The 19,012-nt window shown below is 41.9% G+C and overlaps 1 protein-coding gene across 3 annotated transcripts in view; it reads left to right on the top strand.

The window, feature by feature from the left end:
* The window catches only part of zbtb46 (zinc finger and BTB domain containing 46), a 95,156-nt gene extending 77,707 nt beyond the window's left edge, over positions 1-17,449 (top strand). For 2 of the 3 annotated variants that reach the window (XM_084720918.1, XM_084720917.1), the window contains exons 5-7: positions 2,806-3,125; positions 7,011-7,053; positions 8,457-9,875. In XM_084720918.1, the coding sequence (XP_084577044.1) occupies positions 2,806-3,125; positions 7,011-7,053; positions 8,457-9,259 (1,166 nt within the window). In that variant the 3' untranslated portion in view covers positions 9,260-9,875. Of the gene's footprint in view, positions 1-2,805; positions 3,126-7,010; positions 7,054-8,456; positions 9,876-12,372; positions 12,549-13,176 lie in introns of those variants that run through there. The other variant, XM_084720919.1, reaches the window with a different exon arrangement.
* Positions 17,450-19,012: the final 1,563 nt, after the last annotated feature.

Genomic DNA, 19,012 nt, shown 5'->3' with positions numbered 1-19,012 from the left:
ATCAGAAATAAATTAACTGACAAAGTCACGAAAAATTAGAATGTTAAAAAAACAGTAGGTTGGTAACTCGGGTTGGTAACTCGTACAGGAGATGGTAAAAACTTTCAGTCTGGTTGTTGGATTTCCCATTAAAGTTCACTTAATCCACTTTATATCGAAATGTTTTGGAACTGCTGACACTTCTCCAAACATCTCTTACATCCTTACGTCATAGTTTTTAAGACAATAAAAGGAGAGTACAGTATAATTATCCAAAGGTTACTGTTAACAGGCCCTTCTCACCATGGAGTCAACACCAATCCTATCTTGCCATTTCCTCCTAACAGACTTACCAAGTTTTAGTTGATGAGCTATTGGCAGTTGTTTAGTCCTTGCACTAATTGCCTCCCTAAAGCCTAAGTAGAACTAATGGGTCTTGACCCTATTCTGATAGCAGGTGGAGGAGAGCACGTAGGTTGTGTTTTAGTTCTTCTGCAGCCATTCTGTGTTTAAGTAATTCAGTTATTCCACCTTCATGTATTTTTCTTCCTGTTTCTTTCACTCTTGTCACTGTGCAGTGAGTCAGCCTGCTGTTATTTGTATTCTTTACAGCTTGCCAGACACGACTGCAATATTAAACTCAGTGAGACAAGATTGCAAAAATTGCAGTCGTATGTTGGAGTTCTTCAAGCGGCTTGTTTAACCCAGTTGACGTAGTCCTTTCTTAAGAAGTACCCACTGCCAGAACTCCATTTGTTAATGAGCTGCTGCCGCTCACCTGTAGCTCATCACTTTGCTCTCTGCCTCCATTTGCCTCTTAATGTTGTTCCTCCCGTCACTGCCGGGGGTGGGGAAGAGGAGATGGGGAGTTAAGCATTTGTGTGTGTTCTCAGTAAGTGGGAGTGGGGAGTGTCGGGCGCGGTAGTTTAACATTCCAGGAATCCGTCCACGGTCGAGCCTCATGGTTGTGTGATTCTGTCCGTTGTGCAGAGGAGGGCAATGAATGGCTAACCCACTGCATAACTCTGGAGACATTCCCCAAAACGCTGCCCACACTTGCACATACCCGTATACACAAACACACACACACACACACACACACACACGCACACCAGAATAACCAGAGATGGGGAGTAACAAAATACAAATACTTGTTTCTGCAAAGTACAAAGAATTTGTTACTGTACTGAAGTAGTCTTTTCAGGTGTCTGTTTGTTACTTCAGTATTTCTTTTTCAGGCAAATTTCCACTTTTACTCCCACATTTTAACACAAATATTTGTACTCTCTACTCCCTACATTTCCAAAACAGTCTCATTACTAGATTTAATGTATTAAATTATTGATTATTTTTATTTTGCATCATTGTGTGTTGCTTATGCAACATTTAACCTCAAAGGATAGGACAATAACACATAGAAAAGATGATTCCTTAGTGTATCCATCTGAGCATAGCAAGTACAACAGACGTAACAAGATGAAAACTTTGTAATAAGTCAAAGCATCACATAAAAGACGTAAGAATACATAAAAATGGAACAAGGCGTTAGAGGATACATATTAACACAGAAAGGGTGGTCCTTTGGTGTAAGATGAACAGCATGTTACAAGATGAAAAAGATGTAACAAGACATAAGAAAACAAAAAACAATGTAAAAGAGGTAACAAAATTTTAAAAGACTTAACACATAAAAAAGACGAGAAACAACATAAAGGACATAAAAAGGCATTAAAAATGGGCAAGAATGATTCCTTCGTGTATCCGTCAGTGCATATAACACAAAGTAACAAGACAAAAACTACACTGACAATGACATAAAAGATGTAACAAAACTGAAAAAAACCCACAAAAAATGTAAAAAGACAAAAAACGATGCAGCAGACTTAAAAGGTAAAAGACATTACATAAAGATAAAACAGGACAAAAAAGACACAACAAGACAAAAAACTACGTAAAGACGCAACAAGACAAAACAGACAAAGGATATTCAACAGCAGAGAAAGGTGAGGTACAGTTTGTTTTGCACAGAAACAGTTGTTAGAAATGTCCTTCAGATGGCTGCTTATTACTTTTATACTTTGAGTACATTTCAGAGCCTGTACTTTTTCACTTTGACTTGAGTAAAGAAGTTGAATCAGTACTTCTACTTGAGTAAAGAATGTGCATATTTTTGTCACCTCTGAGAATAGCCTGCACATTATACGTTGATTCATGTGCACGCTCAGTAGCAGCAAATGGTGACGTTAATGTAGCAGAAAAATGTGTGAATACTTGTGCAGAGTGAAAGGCTCTGTGAGAAATTTGAAATTCTTTATCCATCGTGCCTTAACTTGTTGCTGGTAAACATCTTACATGGTCGATGTAGTCGTCCTTTACCCTGCGTGTACAAAAAGTCTTCACTTGAGCTGCAAGATGGCTCCTCTCCAAAACAATCTCCCTCCACGCTACAGAGGATCCTCAAGCCCTCTCCTTATATGCATTTTACTCGCTCACACAGCACATGCACACACACACACTCTCACAAAACACACACGCTGCCATCCTCTGCGCACGCATGTGGGTGGAAGGAGAAGGAGAGCAGAGGAGCGAAAGAAAAAGAGAGAGAAAGAGAGAAGAGAAGCCCTAACCCTTTCCCCTCGGCTGGTGGAAAGTGAAACTTCAGAGTTTTTCTTCCTCCCCCTCTCCATAGTGTTTGATAGTGCAGCACTGGCAGCCTCTGTGTGCCCCCCTGCCCACTCTCTCCCGTTGTGTTCTGGTGGCCAGCTGCTAGCAGAGTTGCAGTTGTACGTGAGTGGGTGGGTGAGACTCGTTTCCTGTGCTCCTCAGGGCTCCGCTCCAACAACTACTGCAGCACGCTCCGGCCAGGGGCCACGGGGGCCACTATTCATAACAAACAGGGGGCTGGCTCCTCTCCTCCTCCTCCTCTTCCTCTTCTTCCTCCTCATCTTCCACCATCACCACCACCACCATCATCAACAACATCAGCATACTGCCCACCCACTCCACCCACGCCACTGCACCCCTCTGAGCCTCGGCCCCTGGAGTCCCCCGGTCTGCGGGCTGGGGCACCCCCGCTGCGCTCAGAAGGGTTGGACATGGAAGTGGAAGAGGCCCCCGAGGGCCCGGAGCCCTCCACCCTGCCTGAGGTAAGCACACACAGAGCCTGGCTCATCTCCAGGGCGGAGGCTGTTCTCTGGGTAGCGCTCTTCCAGTCAGATAAAAGTTTGTAAGAGTGAGTGGAGAGAAGCATCCAGGGGGCAGCTTCACCCTGTTTCTGCAAACACACAGAGGGGGGTTGAGGTGATGGTGAATAGAAAGTGACTGGTGTCATGGTGGGAGGGTGGGGCTATGGGTTTTTATTAGGGCTGGGTACAGTGATACCAACACCAGTATTACCAGTACTTCATTTGATACCTTTTTTTCCTACTTTTTTCGATACCCGTTCCTGAAATAATCCTGCTTTTCATGTCTTTATTTTTATCAGACGCCTCATGCGTGTTGTATAGGGGAGAGCGGGGTGATTCAAGCCTGTGGGAAAGTTGAGCCACCACTTGTTTCTAGGCAACCACAGACAAAATTGGTCATGTGACCGCACATTTTTAAAGAGTCATCCATTTTACTAACTGTGATGAAGAGAGGCCTATGGGATAAGTGGTAAGCACATTTGTGTGTGTATATATATATATATTAAAAAAAGTATGTTCTTTTTACCCTCAAAGTGATTTCATTATGTTGAAGGAGCTGAACAAGTTTAGCACCTCCTTTCCTGTTTCATGTACTTAGATATGTTATGTTGAAAGGAAAAATAAATTTAGAATTTGGGGGACCTGTAAAAGTGACATATATCCACGTGTTAATTTAGCTAATTTTAGCAAAATGCTAGCTAAGTAGTTAACTAATCTACATCAATCATTAGCTAGCTTCATAGTTAGCATCTTGCTAGCGTTAGCTAACTTAAAATAGGACTTTATGCCACTTTTACAGAAAAAAAAGGAGAAAATTGACCAGTGTAAAAAAGTTTGCTAAAGTGGTATATGTCAACTGCACAGAACAAAAGGGTACTGGACTTAGGAAGGGTCAATTACAGACATCTTTGAAAAAATTTTATGCGTGTTTTAGGAAGTTACAATATCAGGATAACTAGCCTGATGTTAGCTCTAAACAACTGGATAATACAAGTTTGTTAAAATGGCAGAATAATTTGAGCCAAAAGACCTGGGGGAAGTTGTACCAGAGACTAAACTTGCTAAACTCGCCTCCACATGATTTTTATTAGGACTACATTGCATTCTTACATTTTATCACTAGGAATGAACAGGGTATAAGAGAACAGGACATGCCAATCAAATCTTCGATGAAGAAACTGAGCTTGCAGACCATATAAAAAAATCTAGCTGCAATGTTTCACAGTCTAAGTGCCATGAAATGTTGTTAACGGATATTTCAAATGACACTGATGTCCCTGCAAGCTGGATCAGAGAGGAAAAGGCAGGTTAGTCTCAGTGTGTATAATGAAAATAGGGAATATTAATAATCTTCCCAGGAAAATTACTGAGGCTGGCATAAAGAGAAACACCCATGTGGCTCAACTTATCATCTCCCTCGGCTCAACTTACCCCTCATAGGAAGCAAGTTGAGCCAAGAGTCTACTTTGTTTTGGAAAATCATATTTTGAAAAATGTTTAGTAGGTTCAAAGTGATTATTCCCAGTGATGCACCACATCCTGAAATATATGTAGATATCTTAAGGACATTACTGACACTTCAAGAAAAAAAACTGGCTCAACTCACCCCACACTTCCTCAGCCATATTTCCAAACGTTTTGGTGGCATCTTGGCACACTGAGCTGCCAGCTCCATCAAATACACCATGCTCGACTTAACCACACCACAAACTGTATGGGTTGTAGCAGCTGCAGTAGTGGGCCAATTACACATCGCATTAAATTTAAGAAAGTTTGCAGTGATTGGCTGTGAGCAAAACCATGCAGAAGTCTTTTTTAAAATCTAAATATGGGCACAAATAGGATCAGATGCAGGTATTGTTTGAAGAAGTTATTTCAGGAGCTATCTGGAATAGATACATACATTATATATAGATACATTTTCCCCCTGGCCTGTAGTGCTATTTATCCATCTTGATTTTTTTGGTGTGAGTTGGAGAGTTTTTCAGATATCGGTCGTATCACCGTGTCTTCCTTCTCTCCAGTATAATGAGACTAAATGGCACTCAGCTTGTGGTGCCCAAAGCACAAAAAATACATTTGAAAAAAATCAAAACCGTTGTCTCTTCCCAAAGATCATTATGCAGTCATTCAAGATAATCCAGACCTTGATGTGAGCAGTTTAATTTAGAAACTACTTTCTTTCTAATAGAAATAAAGTAGTTTTTGGTAGAATCTAAAGTAATACCAGTAGATTCTACTGCAGAAAGAAAATAGTCCCTACACGAAACTGCTCACAACGAGGTCTGTGGTTATCTTGAGTAACCAGGTCATGATTTCTGGAAAAAGATACTGGTTTTGAATTTTTCAAATGGATTTTTTGGGGGCTTTGAGCACCACAAGCTGAGTGCTGTTTAGTCCCATTATATCGAAGAGAGGGCAGACATCTCTGCGGCCAATATCTCCAAAACTCTGCAACTCACACCAAAACAATCTAGATGGATAAATAGCACTACAGGCCAGGGGAATAAAAAATATGTATTTTTGATTTTGGTCTAAACTGTCCCTCTAAAAGTATCAAACACTGCTACCCAGCCCTAGTTTTGATGAAGAGAAGTGGAGGTTAATGGTGTTATTTTTCATCATTGGAAAATCTTTTTTACACATCATCTTTCAACCCCTCTCTGTATCTCGTTCTCCGTGTGGCATATTTCCTTCCACGCCAGAGAAGAAACTGTTTTCTCATGTTTGTCTTTCTTTTCTGTGTGCTTTGTTTGCTTCTCTTCCTTTCAGATGTCCAATTCTTCACTCCTCGTCTCCCTTTTTTTCATATAATAATCTTTTTTAATATAGCTAGACCCGAATTCACTGTCAAAGCCATGAGTGTCTTTGCTCAGCATTAGCAGTAATGTAGTTTATAGTGGTTACATTAGAGATGACACATGTAGTCTCACAATGGCAGCGTGTGCTTAGAGATGGCAGATAACGGGCAAGGTAGTGAGATGAGACTGAGTAGAATCAATACAAGTAGACAATGAGAGGTTTGCTCTCGCGGCCCAGGAAATTGTTTGTTCTGTTCGCGGTGTGTGTGTGTGTGTGTGAGTGTGGGCGTGTGTGTGAGCATGGCGGTATGAGCATGTGTGGATGAGAGTTTTGTGCCAGTCCGTGTGTGTGTGTGTGTGTATGTGTGTGTGTGTATGCTGGTGAGCGTTTAGGAGCAGCATTTGATTTCAGTGGACCTGCCTCCCAACAAGCTTCCCTATCTCTACGGACAAGCCATCTGTTTGCCCAGTGCATGGTGTTCTGTTCTTAGAGGAGAGGAGGAGGAGGAGGAGGAGGAGGAGGAGGAGGTGGAGTGTAAGGGCCGAGGAAATGGGTGGGGGTGAAGGAATGGCAGGAGCATGGTGAAGAAGAGGAAGGAAAGATAGTTTAGATGGGATGTAGATGAGAGAAAAGAGAGGGTACAGGTGTTTGCTGCACCTTCCCGACACCTGGGGGGTGGGGGTTGAGTGTATGAGTATGAGGCGGATGATATTATGAATACTGTAGATCAACCTAACTGCTCATTCTGTGTCTCATAGGACAGCTCAGGCATCCGGGAACTGTCAGCTACTCACAAGACGTTTTCTGTGTTTGCTCGCTAAAATCTTTAACAATTTATCTGTGTCTGTTAAATCATTCTGATCTGTTGTTTCTCTTCTTTTGTTTCTGTTTGCATGTCTTTGTTTCTCTGTTTTTTTTCACATGTGAGTAAAGGTTGTCTTCACAGCTTGTCTCACCTGCCTGCCTCCTGCATGCCCAGACAGCATTCCATACAGAGTGTATAAATGTGTGTGTGTGACATAACGGGATGTTTTGTACTTACAGGAGGGCGAGAAAGACAGAGAAGATGTGAAACAATACAACCCAGGTATGGTTTAGGCTTTAAAGGGATAGTTTGGATTATTTGATGTAGGCTTGTATGAGCTATGTCTGCATAGTCAAGCGTATTAGCTAGAGGAGATGCTGGTCGGCACGCTCCCTGTTTGGAGAAATAGCAGGAGTACCAGCAATGAACAGTGAACTGCTGTGGATAGGGTCAGCAACAAAAGATATTTTAGCCACTTAAAAATGGCCCTTAAAAATGGCCCTTAAAAATGGCGGAGGGACTATATCTCCACCATGGCCTTGGAACGCCTTGGGATCCCCCAGTCAGAGCTGGCTAATGTAGCCGGGGAAAGGGGTCACCTGCTGGAACTGTTACCTCTGCGACCCGATTTTGGATAGGTGGTTGAAGATGGATGACTGGAAAATGGCCCGCCTAAAAAAAAGAATCAATATTATTTTAAGTGTACTCTATATTTAGAATATATTCACCACTACTCTCAGACAACATTTTCTGATGGGAAACCAGCAGTCATATAAAACAAATATCTTTCTCTCCAAATAATCTGAACTCAATACTGAAAATCAGTAATTCCTGTTAGTTTGTTTGTATTATTGTGGGACTTATCCAGCAACTGCGGTAAAATGGCTGATTTTGCCAATGAAGTTTGATATTTTTAGGCTTTTTATGCTAAACATTAGATACAGATATGGACGTTGCCCTCTGTCCATAATCGGACTTCATTTTGTCCATATTTCTGCACGTATTCTGAAAGCTCACGGACATTGACCAAACAGATCTGTATCTCTGGCAGTAGTATTTAATAGCTGCACTATTTCTCAAGATGTACATTATTACAACCTCCTGCAGCGTCACCATGTTTGTAGTTGCTTTTTTTCTTTTAGGGTAACTTTTGACTGCACAGTGCCCTCTAGTGGATGTATTAGTTAACCTTAATGCCAGCGTTAAGGACATTTTCATACATAAAGGGGCCATAAGTTAACCATTAAAAGGTTAATTTGGATTTACACAATAGCACACATAAACTAATAGATCGAGGTAGCAGTAGATCAGCAACTCCCATGTTATGCGAGGTAAAATTACTGATTTAGCTTTTTAGTTTGGTTGGTTCAGAGAGAGCAATACTTGGCTGATATAACAGCGGTTACCTGTCAGAAAATGTTGTCTGAAGGCAAAGTAAAGAGGTGAAAATATTCTAAATATAGCGTGCACTTAAAATAATATTTTAGGTATTATTTGTCATCAAAATATTACTGTACTACTGTAGGTAATACACTGACTATTGATAAGTACTTCATACAATCCTATGTCAAATAATCCAAACTACCTTTAAACGTCATCATGTCTAGATAACTTAACAGAGAGTACCTTTTGTACCTTATCTATTTCTCTCACTTTCACTCTCACTCTCCTTCTCGTTATCTCAGCCTTGGAAGGTGACCAGTCTCCTGTCGAGAGGGATCAGATGGGCGAGGAGAGCTGTGCTGGTGGCTTGACTGTGCCTGCGTCAGTGTCCACGGCTGGCAGAGGGACCAAAGGGCTGAGGGGACTGGCTGAAGAGGTTGGGTCAGGGAAAAGATTCCTGCCAGAGCCCGGTGCCTGGCCCTCACAGGGGTTCGCCTGCTCCCTGTGCAAACGGCTGTTCAGCAGCCTGGAGCATCTCAGGGAACACGAGTACCGCCACACCCTGTCTCTCATGGCCTTGTCCCTGGACTGGCCGAGCATGCAGGGTCCTCACCGCCAACCCACCCAGCCCCATCACAACCAGCCACAATCCCAGCCCGTCCACCTCCACCAGTCTCTCTACCGCCCCGCAGTGGCTGAGCCTGCTCCGGCGCGCTACCTCTGCTCTCAGTGCCCCGCCAGCTTCACCCTCAAATCCAACGCGGACCGGCACGAGAAGACGATCCACTTCAAGAAGAAGCTGATGCAGTGCGTGTACTGTCTAAAACACTTTAGAGACCGCACAGACCTGCACAGGCACCTGTCCTCGGTGCACTCCAAAGAGAGAGGGCACACCTGCCCAGCCTGTGCCAAGGCTTTTAGCACCCAGAAAAACCTGGCGACACATGTTAAAGTGTGCTGCCAGGTGGGTTCAGTGCCAGGAGCAATACTGGGAGGCAGCACTGGGATGGAAATGTCCCAGGGTGGGGTTATAGATTCACTGTGGCGGCTTTCTCAGGAGATGAAAGTTGACAATCATAATCTCAGCATCAATGTGGAGCATTGAGACTGGATCTAGAGGGGGCAGGCTTATGTGCACACGTTCATACCCATCAATTAGCCGCGTTTCCTTACACGCAGTAGGCAATTTGTTCCTTTTTCAGCAGGGGGGATGGACCTGGTGTGTTTCATTCAGTGACTCTTGTGGTTCTTTATTACATGGAGAACTAGAAGGGGGATGACAGGTTAACAAGGGTGATCCATTTTGGTCATTTTTTTTTTTTATGAAGGGTATTGCATCCCCCCTCAACTTGTCTACTGCTCACGTGTGGTGTACGTTAACGCAAAAATGCTCTGTGGTGTCATTGCACTGAAAAGGGAAGAGTTCCTTTTAAAATCAAATGTTCACATTATTATAAATACCTAGGGACACTTCTTTTTACAGCTTGTTAAATTTTCTGTCATCTTTTTTTTTTTTTTACGGGTGGTTTAACATACATTGACAGCTTACAGTGCAACAATGCAACAATTAACAATTGCTATGCAAAGCTGTAAAGACTGAAATAATGCTTACACATTTTTAAATTATCTTAAAGTTTGTAAATATTTAAAGTGAGCACTGACTGGACCCATGATCAGGTGAATTACTTTCCGTTATGGTGGCGGTTGGAGAGACTTGGGGTTGTGGGTGGGGGGGGCGGTGGGAAGTTACGCCTCCCAGACCTAAACCACTTGTCTGGCGCTCTGTCGCCAGTCACCAGTCTGACTAAACTCTTCTCTCCTTTTTAGGCAGAGAGATCTTTATCTTTGTGTCCACCCCTGCATTATACGGGCACAAAGACACTCAGACACTCACAGTTCATATCTGCCAGGCTTCACTGAGGCTCACAGCACACACAATCACACCACCTGCAGGAACTTTGCAGTACTGCAGCATGGGAGCTGAATTAAATCTTGATTATTTCTGTTGCCAGTGGTAGTGCAAATCAAGAATTTTTAAAAAATTAGCTGACAACTTAATTTAATCTAGAAAAAAAAACATTGCACCTTAAAGAAAAACAAAGTACTTCTATCACAGCTCCACCTCCAGTGGACACATGGAAGCTTGTTCTTAGTCATCAGTCGGACATGATTACCTTCAGTCAGGGCTGTCAGATCAGTGCAGATGGAGGGGATGTGCCGGTCGGTACAGACAAAGCCAGCTAAAACAATAGACCAGTAGCTAGCAGCTCAGATGGGGGTTGGGTGGTGTCATTTTCTCCCTGTCTCTCTGTCCATCTCCTCTGTGTCCCTGATCTGTAAGTCTTCTATAGTGGCTGAGTGTGGCCAGAGCTGGACAGTAATTGGCCCTTCACGGCTCCGGCCCTTCTTAACCCCTGACCCCTCATCTGAAGAGGAACCGGGGGACTGAGGGGCAGATGCCCTTTTACACCAGGCGAGCTTATAGTGATGTCACCGCTGCAGACAGATAATGGTGTGGTTATGAGTACAAGGGAGAAAATGGGGGATCAAGGGAGACAAGTGGGAAAATGCAGCAGGAGATGGTGGCAGAGTTAGGTGGAGGGTGTTGCAGAGCCGCGGGATATTGGAATCAGCATGAACACTGGCTTCAGAATCGTCGCTAATGTAAATTCACACCAATTTCTGCCAAATTTTTCAAACCCTGCAAGATATTTTCTTGATACAGCCCAGTTATAAAGCTTTATTGTGTGCACCCATACTGTGAATACCCAAAGGGAAGACGTCCACCTGTGTTTCCCTCTAATATTCCATGGTCACTTCCAACACGTAGTAATATCTATGTGCTCAGAACTGATGTCTACTGGGAATATATCCCTTTGCTGTTGTATATATACACAGGAAACTCCCAAATGCCAAATCCCTTCTAATACAAAATCCCATTTCTCAGGTAGCACACTCTGTCCTAGCCAGCAGCTGAAACAGACTGGCAGGCTCAGAGAAGTCAGGAACTAATCAGGAACTCAGCAGAGCCAGCCATTGAGGAGAAAATGGCAAAAAAAAACTGTACAGCATTTTATGAGTTTGATTATGTGTTTTGTTGTAAATATTTAAAGATATTGCATTCTAGATAATGAATTTTTCTCATTGAACAAAAAAAAACCCATGTACTGTACTGTACACAAATATGTACTTTTCTAAACAGAATGCCATTGTGCTTGTAGTTTTTATGCTGTAATTAAACTGTGATGGAAAAATGTGAGAACTTCTCTTTTTGTAGTTTTTAATCATCATGCACATATTCACACAATCACAATATTCCTTTGTTTGTCTTTGCATTTTAACTAAAAAAAAATGTGACTACGATGCTCAGATCTGTTGTGCAGTTTGATGTGTGCTTGCATGTTTTTGTGCTGTCGAGCGTTTAATCAGAGCAGAAGTCGATTTGCAGATGGAGGTAATTATATTGTATCACTTAAAGCTTATAACCCTGAACCGTGTGTTTGACCCCCTTCCCTCCTCCTCCTGCTCATCCTCTTCTTTATGAACAGTAGATGTGTGTACAGTAGTGTGTGTTGTGCTTGTCTACTCATAAATCCACTCCCTGATCTCTCATGGTCATATACTATATTATGCCTTGACTGTAAAGTTTCTCACACAGACACACACACACACACAAACGCACACACACACACAATCTGTTTACTTGGATGCCCTTCACCTGGCTTAACTACCATTTAAGTCTAGACCTTGAGATAATTGGCTTACCAGACCCCTACACAAGATTGGGACATGGTATTAACATTAGTTGTTTTTATTTATTTATTTTTCCTTTGTGTGTGTGATTTTATTTCCCTGCCTTCAGCCTCCTTGTCATTGTCTGTGTTTGTCTTTCTGTCTGTGTTGTTGCTGTCCATAGCAGAGACCTTCTAGAGCAACTAAGGCAGACTGACTGTTGTGTCGTGTTTATAGTATCTCTTTGCCTTTATTGCTTTAGTATGGAGGAAGAGCTGTTGCCAGGGCAACTGTAGCTTTGACTGGGATTGGGGTGGCCATGGGAATTGATGGTACATTTCTAGACCATGCCGCTAATTAAATGTAATAACTGAAAAGTGACGTCTCCGTTTATTTAAACGAGATTCATTCAACACTAATCTTTTTTTTCTCTCTCTCGCTCTTCTTTTCTCTCTCCACCATCCCTTCCTCTTTCTGTCTCTACAGTGAATGACTTCACGGTGATCCGTAAAAAGTTCAAGTGCCCCTACTGCAGTTTCTCTGCTATGCACCAGTGCATCCTAAAGAGGCACATGCGCTCCCACACTGGCGAGAGGCCCTACCCCTGTGAAATCTGTGGCAAGAAGTTCACCAGAAGGGAGCACATGAAGAGGCACACGCTGGTGAGTGCAGCTACACGACCACCAGCAGGGGGCAGTAAATCACACCTTAAAGGTGCAGTGTGTAAGATTTACGGGAGGTGGGGTGGTATTATCACCTGAAAATAAGAATCGTGTTTGTCTTACCTTAGAATCAATGTTGTGCATGAACAAACTAAAAGAGCATGTTCATCGTCCTCATGTTTTTGGTGAATGGTGAGTTAGTTTGCAACAAATGAAAATTCACTCTTGAAAGAGTTAGCAATGTTCATGTCACCAGCTTATAAAACTGTGATGCAGATAGGGCTAGGTAATTGCACTGAATACCTTTAAGGTATCAATAACCCATTACCAAGTACTATTGAAACTTCTCTAGACAAACAACACCTGCACTTAATACTTTTGATACCCAAATCTAGAAAAAAAAAATTGACTATATGTATGGTTTTGCTTGCAGCCAATCATTGTAAATGTTCTTCATGAAAAATTAAGTACTCTATTGGTATCAGTATCAGTTTAAGTGTCCGTCACGAGCTAGACTTTAGACTGAAAACAGAGCTAAGAGGAGGAGGTTTTCCCTGACCATTTAAATTACATTATGCTTTAAGGTTATAAAAAGTAAAAATTAAAACGATGTTTTTCCATCCAACAGGTCCACAGTAAAGACAAGAAGTATGTGTGTAAAGTGTGTAGCCGAGTCTTCATGTCAGCCGCCAGCGTCGGAATCAAACACGGCTCACGTCGTCACGGCGTCTGCGCCGACTGCTCTGGCCGGGGCATGGCCGCACTGCTGGACCACAACGGGGAGACAGGTGGAGACATCTCTCCAGAGGAGGAACTGTATCCCGGCGATCGCTTCCACGATGACCAGGCGGAGTGCGATGGCGATGGCGAGGGGGAGGAGGAGATGATGGTGGAAGGGGACGGGGAGATTATGGGAGAAGGGGAGGAGGAAGGGGGCAAGTGGAAGGACTCAGGGATGACCGCTGAGGCACATGGACCACTGGACAATGAGAAGGAGGAGAGCGACTCCTCGGCACAGGAAGGGGAGCAGCAGAACGGGAGTGAACGGGACTTCGCCTGGATCTCCTAGAATCCTGTCCGGCTCCTATTAGTGGCGGCTCGTCGACCAATCTCTGAAGATCTCTTGCGATCTCTCGGGCAGAATCCTCTGCTCTCTTTACCCATTCGTCCCAGCGTGGGCAGGCCTTCCTTTGAACGGAAACGCTGTGGGGTGACGCGCGACAATGATCTAAAACACACTCAAACGCACACACATACACACACACAGACACATTCTCAACCTTGACTGCCATAGTAGAAGAAGAGTGGTGAAGAGATGGCTCGAGTGCAAGGCTTTTTCTGCTTACCTCCTTTACTTCTGATGCAGTGTTTTTTGTGTTTCTTTTTCATGAGGGTTCAGGCCAGAGTCCAGTAGTTTTCTACTCTGTCACAACGAGGACGCTGCCAAGGACATGGCCAATGCTAGACTGCAACTTTGTATGTTTGCCATCACAATCACCATGGAAACCAAGGATCACTGACCGTGTAGGGAAATAGCCAGGAGTTGAGGGGTGGCGGGCAGTGTCTTGGTCCCACCTCGGCTGGGTGAACGTGTCTCCCTGCGAGTGAAGGGAGTGTCTAAATCTATTGCAAAGCTCCATGTGTCGGAGGACCGGGCAGCCCGATGGCACATTGTTGATGCAGAGTCCTACTGCCACAGACTTGCACTTTAATGACAACTGACTCCTATCAAAAGCCCTGAACCCGTGGTTTACATTTTTGATCTGATCTTTACGTACCTAAACAACTCGGTGACCGCACCTACCTTTAAGGATATACTTTATGTCCTCCTGACTGTTATCACGATATAGAAAATCACTGAATCTTTGTGCAGATTGCTGTTTATAGAGCCTTTGCCTTTCAGTGGGGTCCTTAAATCTTTTCTTCACTTAAGTTTACCACACGGTTTATATTCTAATCAATCCATTCCAACAAATACTGGAGATTTGACTAATGTACATACGATTTTTCTGAATTTAAAGGAGAGTGAAGTGTGTGTGAGACTGAGAGAGATAAAAAGAGACTTTTAACCCTCTTTAGACACAAAGTGGACATCACTTTCTGCTTCCCTGTTTGGAAAATCAAGCACATAAGGGGGATCCACACCTGACCTACACTATAAACTCTTTCTGTCTCTCTCGCTGTCTCTCTGGAGGTTGTGATATAGGACCTGAGAGCCGCGTCTCTCGCACGTAAAGGAGGAGGAACTGCCTTTGTTTGAAAAGTTTTTTTTTTCTGTTTCTGTCTTGGTCAGTCACGTAATTCCAGTTTTTCTCAATACAGAATATGCAGACTCTTTCCATGGTTTTATCTTTCTTTTTGGTGATCTATATTTTCTCTGGCTTTGTTGTTAAAAGGTTAAAAAGAAGAGGATCAAAATTGTGCTTGAAATTCCGAGTTTGATATTCGTAGAGTGTATTATTAATTTGTTTTGTTTAACAGCTATTTATTGAAAAACCTGTTTGTGGATTCCTAATTTTTTGAGAAGTCATTCCCTCCTCTTTCTCTTGCTCTGTGTGCGTGTGTGTTGGGTAGGACAGGATGGGTGTGTACGTATGCAAGAATGTGTGTGAGTGTCCAGTGTCCCAAAAAAAAGTCTATATTGATTTTCTTAAGATTATTTCCTTGTTATTGACAATTCAAGTGAGGCAGATGACATGTCTTATTATTATGATTATCAGAACTATGATTACTGTTGTTGATGTTACTATTATTAATTATTATTAAGTGCTGGATGCTAAGCTTTATTGTGTGTTTCTTTTTTTTGATATTTTATATCTTGTATAAGAAAAAGAAGCTTTTATACTTTGCCTTGTTGTGGACAGCAAGCCATGGGGCTTTTATCAACCTTTTATTGTGCCAGTTTACGCTTTTTCTGTCGTAATTTGCTTTTTTACCGAGGGGAACTTCACTGTCAAAACTTCTCTGTTAGATATTGATTGAAAACATATATTCCGCACACGCTTTTTTGCATCACTAATGTACACTAATTGATTAATATCGAACCAAAAACAATCTAGTACCTTGTATACATGAAGTGCTTTTGTTTCACAGTCTGTGTGTGCAGGTGCTTTTTGGATTTATTGTTGTGGTTAACAGTTTTGTTGTTGGGTTGTTTTTATTTTGTCACTATTTGTCACAGTTTGAAAAAAAGTGCACATGTTATGGTATTATTGTGAATATGAAGGGCTGTGTGGAAGATTTTAGAAGACCGCATCTTAAAAGCAAGCTGATTTTTATTGTTTTTTTTTTCTAGTTTCTACTGTTGGTTCACGCCTCGCATGACACACAATCAAGAAGAAATGCAGCATGGAGGAACAGGTCCACATGCTGTATTTCTATCTGCCAGTGTTTTACTGGCTTGTTCATTTACATAAAGGGAAAGTGAGCACTGCAGCAGTAACTCTGGGAAACATTTTGTTGCCAGTGCAGGTTGCACACGTCAGGCCTCTCTGCTACAGGTGCCGTGGACTGCACTTCCCATGAACCCCCGCTGAGAAACCCTCAGTGCAATGCGATTTGTGATGCTTTCTTCATGTCTGGCAACTGTCTTTATTTTATTTGTATTATTTATTGTGTTTTTGTTCGACCCATTTATCAAATAGTTGTAATTTTGGGGGGAGGGGTAAAAAAAAAAAAAAAAGAAAGACAATGGGGTTAGGATTTTTATGAATGTCAATGGTGGGTGTGGAAGGAGCCCATGATCGGTGACAAATCTCTGTCCTGTGGTGCTGTTGTGGCCACTGAGAGACATCTGGATGTATGTGTGACTCCCCGGCCCTGCGCTCTTCTTCTTCTCACAACCTGTACTGTACGTCTTCTTCCTCATACTGGGTTGTACTTCAGGAAAACGTCTGCCATCAACCCCTCAATATGTGCCTCAATGACATTTCACCCGTGTGCTTGTGTGTGAGAGTGTCTGTTTCCGATGAGATGATGATGACTACGTGTCTGTGTCGATGGATAGAGATTACTAAAAATGATCAGATTAGAGGTGCAAAATGTTTTTGAGGATCAAACTTCAAAAAGAGACAAATCATGATGGGCGACTAGATTCTCCTTCCCACCGTGTGTTGATGACCTTTTGTGCCCTGATTCTGTGGTCTTAACTGCATGCCTGTGCTCATTTTGTCATACCAAAGCGACGTCTTCGGCATCTGCACACAACTGTCTCATTCCACACGATGCAAAACTGGAACTGTTTGCTCTATTGCAGATGAATATGGGTATTCTTAGACGTGTACAAATTGCAATCCTCATTTAGCCTGTATAGCTTGATTCACACGTGCAAATCATGAAGCCATAGATATGGGTATATCTATATTATACTATATTTCAAAATTGGCGCTTTTTACTTTAGATTTTGTTCTTCTACTAAGAGTGATGTGTGTATACCTTCATATATATGAATTTATATTACTATTATATATTATTTATTTTCTCTCTCAAGTTTCAGAGGGTCTTCAATTTGTAAAAGGTCGCACTTGAAGCTTGAGGTTTGTTTATTTTCATTGGGAATATTGTTCAATATGATACTGACTTTATATTGATGATTATCATAAACCTGTGTTTGTAACAAAATGTTGTTAAATAATCAAAAAAACCTGTCCTGTTTTTACACCTGTTTTGTTTTGGGCAGATTTAAGTGCTCTTGTGCAGATATTTTTTCGGTTGATAGTACTGATCACAAAACATTTTTACAGCCAACCATAAGCCTCCTGTTTTGATGTTGGAGCCGGCCTGCCGGCTGTCCAAGCCTCTTTCTAACTTCATGTTTAGTGGAAGAATTAGCTTGACTATTATTTGCAAAAACCAATCAGTCTCAATAAATTTTGAAATTGCTGCTGTAAAGAAGTGAACAATGTGTGCTGTGCCTTTTGTTTTCTCATTCCTCATGGAGGGTTGATGGGAATAGTGTTTTCATGAGGGGTGGAAGTAACAAATCACAACTACTAAAATTACTGTAATTAATTTACAGTATTTAATTTAATACTGTTGCCTCTATGTGACCTACATAAAGCAAATGAGACCATCAGCAAGAAGATTGGCTTTTTCTGTAATAATTATTCTTGACGCACTGCCTCTGTGAAATCGGATGAAACCACCTTGTGTTTACTTTTTCCTTTTCAAAGTTACAGTAAATAGTACATCAGCAAAAGGAAGAAGAAAAATAGGAGATTTTTATTTAATAATTTTATTTTTGATGTTATATTTTGTGGTTATGGCTTTTGTCCACAGGCTTCCAAAATCAACACAGTATTTAAGTTCCTTATAGTAGCTTTAAGTATGCATATGTAATCTATCTAGCTACTTTAAAAATCATAATTCACTACTGAATAGGCCTACAATTTCAACCGATATTCAAACCTTTCATCTGTATTTTTTTTTTAGCCAATAAGCCAATCTGATTACAAACAGGCCAGTGATAACTGGGGTTGTTCCGATACAGAAAATCAGATTTTGAAAAATGCCTCTATAGCTTAGTTGGTAGAGCGTGTGCCCCACGTACTGAAGCTGTTAGTCCTGGTTCGACTCCTGCCTGCAGCCCATTTGCTGCGTGTCATCCCCCTCTCTCTGCTCCCTTTCCTGTTATATCTTCAGCTGTCACTATTGAAATAAAAGGCAAAAAGCCCAAAAAATAATCTTAAAAAAAATGCCTCTGATCCTGCCTAAAATGCTGGTATTGGTATTGGCGAGTATGTGAGTCTACGCAATCTGTGAACCCCTGCAGGGTCTGCTATGCCATTTCCCCCCCAGGATGGTGAACCCATGTTCTGTGGCCTTCAGTCTCTGCATGTACTCGTTCATGTTTTACAAAAGGTTTAACCAGAGTTAGGCCACAACAACGATAGCAATAGTGTCACATCCATACAGGGTTAGGAGTGTATTTAAAAAAATAATCTATATGTTTTTACTGCACTTGCATGGTGACCGTGACGACTACGCAAAACAGCACAGGAGTTAAAAGTAATTTATACCAGCGGTTCTCAAATATGGATCCATGACACTCTGCCAGGGTCAGTGAAAAGTTTTCGGATTCATTCATTTAAATTACCATGATATAAAGCATGTTTTAGTTTTACAAAAGGCCTCATGGTTCAACAAATATTTTAATTTTTAAATCCAAAATACTTCATTACATTAGATTACATTCTAATCTAACAATGTATGGCTCTTGATAAATTATAAATCTTCCTCCCACCATCAGTCAAGCATTCATCACCTGTTGATGGTGGAAACCGGCTCTCTGCATGTCTAATATCTTTCTGATGTGTTTCTCTTGTGCTGATCTGCACAAAAAAAAACAAAAAAAACAGGCCATGTCACATTATTCAAAGGGACATACATGAGGGGGTCCCCGTATATTTACTATTTTGTAAGGCGTCTTTGGCTGAGAAAAATTGAGAACAACTGATTCAGACTGA

This window comes from Lutjanus erythropterus, chromosome 6 (assembly GCF_056507025.1).
Source record: "Lutjanus erythropterus isolate fLutEry1 chromosome 6, fLutEry1.hap2, whole genome shotgun sequence".
Classification (NCBI taxonomy): Eukaryota; Metazoa; Chordata; class Actinopteri; order Lutjaniformes; family Lutjanidae; genus Lutjanus; species Lutjanus erythropterus.
This window is presented reverse-complemented; position numbering and strand designations above follow the sequence as displayed.